Source organism: Lepidochelys olivacea (assembly GCF_965140295.1).
Source record: "Lepidochelys olivacea isolate rLepOli2 genome assembly, chromosome: 13".
Classification (NCBI taxonomy): Eukaryota; Metazoa; Chordata; order Testudines; family Cheloniidae; genus Lepidochelys; species Lepidochelys olivacea.
The window spans coordinates 33770210-33776209 of record NC_140423.1 but is presented as its reverse complement, the minus strand read 5'-3'; the positions used below and the strand labels follow the sequence as shown (position 1 = coordinate 33776209).

General features: G+C 38.8%; 1 protein-coding gene across 1 annotated transcript in view; it reads left to right on the top strand.

Annotated features, from left to right (window-relative positions):
• Positions 1 to 1401: 1401 nt before the first annotated feature.
• Positions 1402 to 6000, top strand: part of LOC311529830 (cytosolic phospholipase A2 gamma-like) — a 28926-nt gene continuing 24327 nt past the window's right edge. The window contains exons 1-2 of the mRNA XM_084646090.1: positions 1402 to 1447; positions 3630 to 3746. Coding sequence (XP_084502216.1) covers positions 1445 to 1447; positions 3630 to 3746 — 120 coding nt within the window. The 5' untranslated portion in view covers positions 1402 to 1444. The remainder of the gene's footprint in view (positions 1448 to 3629; positions 3747 to 6000) is intronic.

Genomic DNA, 6000 nt, shown 5'->3' with positions numbered 1-6000 from the left:
CGGACCAATCAGATGTTGTTCTATAGCAGCGTCATATAATTCATTTTCCTGAACCAATCCTAGAGTCCTGAGATTTTAGACAAGAGCCAACTCCCTTCCTTCCCCTCCCTCCCCCTTAACTGCCTTATTCTTATCTAAAAAAGCAGACCCCAAGCATTTTTCCTGCCATGTAGCCCTTTTACATAGGGGCTTTAATAAAAGTTAAAACCACAAGCTTTTAGTAACAAACACTTTTAAAAAGCTTTTCCCTATGTTTTAGACCAACATGGGCTATTTTTTAGTAAGCACAGCTTGAAGCTGCAGCAAAGTCCCTGTCAGCAAAAACAGTGTTGTATTTTCCACAGTATGCATCCGATGAAGTGAGCTGTAGCTCACGAAAGCTTATGCTCAAATAAATTGGTTAGTCTCTAAGGTGCCACAAGTACTCCTTTTCTTGTTGCAAAACCAGCGTCTGTGAGTCAGTGGATCAGAGATAAGAAGGCTGCTTCTTCACCTGCTTTTCAACAAATACAAGTGAAAGTTATATTAAGTTTTGTAAAGGAATAATCACTTGAAAAGACAAACTTATATGAAGAAACAGCCCTTGATTTTAGTACTTTTGCATATGTTGTAATAAAAAAGAGCATGCAGAAACACGGGTGCAGTACAGCTCCAAATTCTCAACAACTGCCAGCAAAACGTTTTTACAGTAGAACCTTTGGGGCAAAGGCAGCTTCTTTTTCACTAACAACAACAAACATAGTTCCCAATACACGTGTTAATGCACAACCCCTAGAAAAAATGTACACTATTTCCAATAACCGTTATTTCAAACACATATTTAAAAACCAGTTCATACCGTCTTCTGTAATCTCAGAAAAACCTATCTGTTGGTTTTAACATCCATCTTGTTCTCAATTGAAAAAAACAAACTCCTTAAAACCATTTCTTTTAAAAATAAACCATAATTGTGTAGCATATTAATCATCTTACCAAAATTTAAAACTTCTAGTGCAGAATCTGGTATGTCAAGAAAAAAGGCCTCGTCCTATTTGAAAAAAATACATATATTAACTTTTAACTGAGCACAACACAGGTGTGGCTTCAAATTGTGCTTACTAAAAAATAACCCTTGTTAGTCTAAAACATAGGAGAAAACTTTTAAAAATTGTTTGTTACTAAAAGCTTATGGTTTTAACTTTTATTAAAACCCCTATGTAAAAGTGCTACATCGTGGGAAAAATTCATAGGGTCTGGATAAGAATAAGGTAGTTAAAGGGGAGGGAGGGGAGAGAAGGGAGTTGGCTCTTGTCTAAAATCTTGGGACTCTAGGATTGGTTCAGGAAAATGAATTCTATGACGCTGCTGTAGAACAACATCTGATTGGTCCGTTCCAAAGGTGGTTATAACAAGTCTGAGGGGTTCTAGCCCTGGAAAGTTGGTTCATTCCGCAGAAAGACTTGGGATGGTAAGATTTCTCTCTCTGATTCAACCATGTGCTGTCTATCTTTGCCCTTTGCAAAGGGGCTTTCTGTTCCCTTTTCTTGCCCAGTTCTGTCTTTTAATCTCTCTTTATATATTTCTCTCTTATTTAATTCTTTTTAAATGCTTTTGTTTTCTGAACCTACCCTTGTATTTCATAGTTTAAATGCTTTTCTATTAACTTTTTTAGCATGTGCCTACTAAACAGGCTCTGCCTTAGTAAATTTCCTTTTTTGGCCATGTGTGTTCTTTTTAAATCTAGTTTTCAATATTATTTAATGTTTTAAATGCTTTTTCTTAACCTACCCTGATATTTAATAGTTTAATTTTGTTTTTCTTAACCTGCTTTTATAGTTTTTATCATGTGCTTACTAAACAGGCTTTGCCTTAGTAAATTCCCTTTTAAACCTAGCTTTATAGTTTTAATGTTATTTAATATTTTTAATATTATTTAATGTTTTAAATTTAATGTTTCTTAACCTATCCTGATATTTAATAGTTTAAATGTTTTTTATTAGCTACCCTTTATAATTTTTACCATGTGCTTACTAAACAGGCTTTGCCTTAGTAAATTCTCTTTTTAAACCTAGTTTTCAATATTATTTAATGTTTTAAATGCTCTTTTCTTAATCTACCCTGATATTTAATAGTTTAATTGTGTTTTTCTTAACCACCCTTTACAGTTTTTACCATGTGCTTACTAAACAGGCTCTGCCTTAGTAAATTTCCTTTTTTGGCCATGTGTGTTCTTTTTAAACCTAGTTTTCTCTTTTATTTAACTTTTTTAAATGTTCTTTTCTTAACCTGCCCTTATATTTAATACACCTTTTACATTTATCTCAAAATTTTCTATTCTTTAATAACATGCCAAAGTAGGCCTTTAAAATCATCTCTCCTCACTCAACCTCACCAAATAACCTTTCTTTCCTTTTTTCCTCTAAACCTTACCCAAACTTTCTTATTTATCTTTAAATTATCTCACTCTATTCTTTCAACCTTTTGCTCTATAGGTATCAAGGCACAAACACACAATACTCTCCCTATTCAAACATAACATTTTTTCAAAATGGCCAATGGCACCAAACTTCAGCGCCAATGGAAACGGGGATGGAGGGCTTGACATAAGCCCTAAATGGGGCATGGAAACCTCTCAAAAATACATGGTGATGAATGCTACTAAGCCATATTCTACTAATATCTATTTACTATTTATAATATGAAGGATGACCAAATAATTTCATCTCCAGATTTTTTTGTTCAAATTATTCTGAAATTTAGTGCATTGCATAATGACAGGTTTCAGAATAGCAAAGGAGGACTTGTGGCACCTTAGAGACTAACACATTTATTTGAGTATAAGCTTTTGTGAGCTACAGCTCACTTCATCAGATGCATGCAGTGGAAAATACAGTGGGGAGATTTTATATACATAGAGAACATGAAACAATGGGTGTTACCATACATACTGTAACGAGAGTGATGAGGTAAGGTGAGCTATTACCAGCAGGAGAGAAATTGGGGACCAAGTGTGGGGACCAAGCTGAGCCCTGCCATCATCACTGCCACTACCATGTTTGATTATTTTGTGGAGGGTGGGGAGAAGGCATTATGTAGTGCAGTGCAGATGACGCACGTGAAATCTATTCTTTCATGTGTTCCTGCTGCAGTCAGTGGGTCTATTCACCACCCAGTGTGGTGGTGGAGAAAAGCGGGGGAAGTGTTGGAAAGTGTCCATGAGTTTCTTCTCATAGTTATTTGCATTGGACTTACAGCCATGTTGGTCCCAGGATATGAGACTTGGAGTGATTTCTTGCAACATGTGTTAACTCTTTATGTTTAGCAAGTTGTTCCACCTTGTATTTGGCTGTGGCACTTGGAGTACCTTTCCCAGACTTGAAGAGGAGCTGTGTGGAGCTTGAATGCTTGTCTCTCTCACCAATAGAAGTTGCTCTAATAAAAGAGATCACCTCATCCACCTTGTCTCTCCTTTTCCTCATGGAGATTTCCCCATTGTTCCAGTGTAGGGGAGATGTGTGAAATCTCTCTAAACAGGCTTTGGCTTCCACCCGGAACTTGCTTGAATGGATTTTCTGGATCTCTGTGGATTGTCCGATCCCTGGCAGATTTTTCAGAGATGATACATTCTCTTGACATTTTTTTTTTACCAGGGTGAAGGTAAAGTCCGAATTTCCTATGAGCTGTCAGAAGGGGAAAAACTAGGGACAAGCAACAGAAAGGTGCAGGTGAAGAAATGCCTGGATAGCCTTGGGATTCCCTGTAATCTGGTAGGAGTCCATTAATGTTATATTGAATTGTAGAGGAACATTGACAATGGTAATGATTACTCATGAAGAGCTGGTGAAAATGTGTTCATCAAAAAGTTGTTTTTGTGTGTGTGTGTGTTCCTGTTTGTTTGTTTTTTTCAAGGCTTTTAGAATAAAACAAATTGAAGCCAATGGGACTTCAGTAAATGGCTAAAATTAAGTGCACATTTAAGAGATTTGCTAAATTGGAATGAACTTAAAATATAAATGACAGAAAAGATCGGGAAATATATTTTATTTTCTATTTTTTTTTGTTTATATTGATTTTTATTTCACAGATTTTTTTAAAAAAAATCTTTTAAAACCTGAAATCTGATTTTTTTTCTGTTTCCTAAAACCAAACATATTGTGGCACTAGTGTCAAACATATGTATTTTGAAGTTTTTGGTTGTTAAACAATGATTTTTCCCCCCAGGTTTTGGGCAAAACCCCCAACATGTATCAATTAAAAATTCCTTTTAATTAAGAATGTATTTTTTGTCCCCCAAACTCCCAAATAAACCAACAAACAAAACCCCTCTGTTGAAATATTTTCAAGCAGTTCTGATAATTAACAGTATCATAGAATCATATAATATCAGGGTTGGAAGGGGCCTCAGGAGGTCATCTAGTCCAACCCCCGGCTCAAAGCAGGACCAATCCCCAATTAAATCATCCCAGCCAGGGCTTTGTCAAGCCTGACCTTAAAAACTTCTAAGGAAGGAGATTCTACTACGTCCCTAGGTAACGCATTCCAGTGTTTCACCACCCTCCTAGTGAAAAAGTTTTTCCTAATATCCAACCTAAACCTCCCCCACTGCAACTTGAGACCATTACTCCTTGTCCTGTCCTCTTCTACCACTGAGAATAGTCTAGAACCATCCTTTCTGGAACTACCTCTCAGGTAGTTGAAAGCAGCTATCAAATCCCCCCTCATTCTTCTCTTCCGCAGACTAAACAATCCCAATTCCCTCAGCCTCTCCTCATAAGTCATGTATTCCAGACCCCTAATCATTTTTGTTGCCCTTTGCTGGACTCTTTCCAATTTATCCACATCCTTCTTGTAGTGTGGGACCCAAAACTGGACACAGTACTCCAGATGAGGCCTCACCAATGTCGAATAGAGGGGAACGATCACGTCCCTCGATCTGCTGGCTATGCACCTACTTATACATCCCAAAATGCCATTGGCCTTCTTGGCAACAAGGGCACACTGTTGACTCATATCCAGCTTCTCATCTACTGTCACCCCTAGGTCCTTTTCTGCAGATCTGCTGCCTAGCCATTCGGTCCCTAGTCTGTAGCTGTGCATTGGGTTCTTCCGTCTTAAGTGCAGGACCCTGCACTTATCCTTATTGAACCTCATCAGATTTCTTTTGGCCCAATCCTCCAATTTGTCTAGATCCCTCTGTATCCTATCCCTGCCCTCCAGCGTATCTACCACTCCTCCTAGTTTAGTATCATCCGCAAATTTGCTGAGAGTGCAATCCACACCATCCTCCAGATCATTTATGAAGGTATTGAACAAAACTGGCCCCAGGACCAACCCCTGGGGCACTGCACTTGACACCGGCTGTCAACTAGACATGGAGCCATTGATCACTACCCCTTGAGCCTGACAATCTAGCCAACTTTCTACCCACCTTATAGTGCATTCATCCAGCCCATACTTCTTTAACTTGCTGACAAGAATACTGTGGGAGACCATGTCAAAAGCTTTGCTAAAGTCAAGAAACAATACAGCCACTGCTTTCCCTTCATCCACAGAACCAGTAATCTCATCATAGAAGGCGATTAGATTAGTCAGGCATGACCTTCCCTTGGTGAATCCATGCTGACTGTTCCTGAACACTTTCCTCTCATGTAAGTGCTTCAGGATTGATTCTTTGAGGGCCTGCTCCATGATTTTTCTGGGGACTGAGGTGAGGCTGACTGGCCTGTAGTTCCCAGGATCCTCCTTCTTCCCTTTTTTAAAGATTGGCACTACATTAGCCTTTTTCCAGTCATCTGGGACTTCCCCCATTCGCCACGAGTTTTCAAAGATAATGGCCAATGGCTCTGCAATCACAGCCTCCAATTCCTTTAGCACTCTCGGATGCAACTCGTCCGGCCCCATGGACTTGTGCATGTCCAGCTTTTCTAAATTGTCCCTAACCACCTCTTTCTCCACAGAGGGCTGGCCATCTACTCCCCATGCTGTGATGCCCAGTGCAGCAGTCTGGGAGCTGTCCTTGTT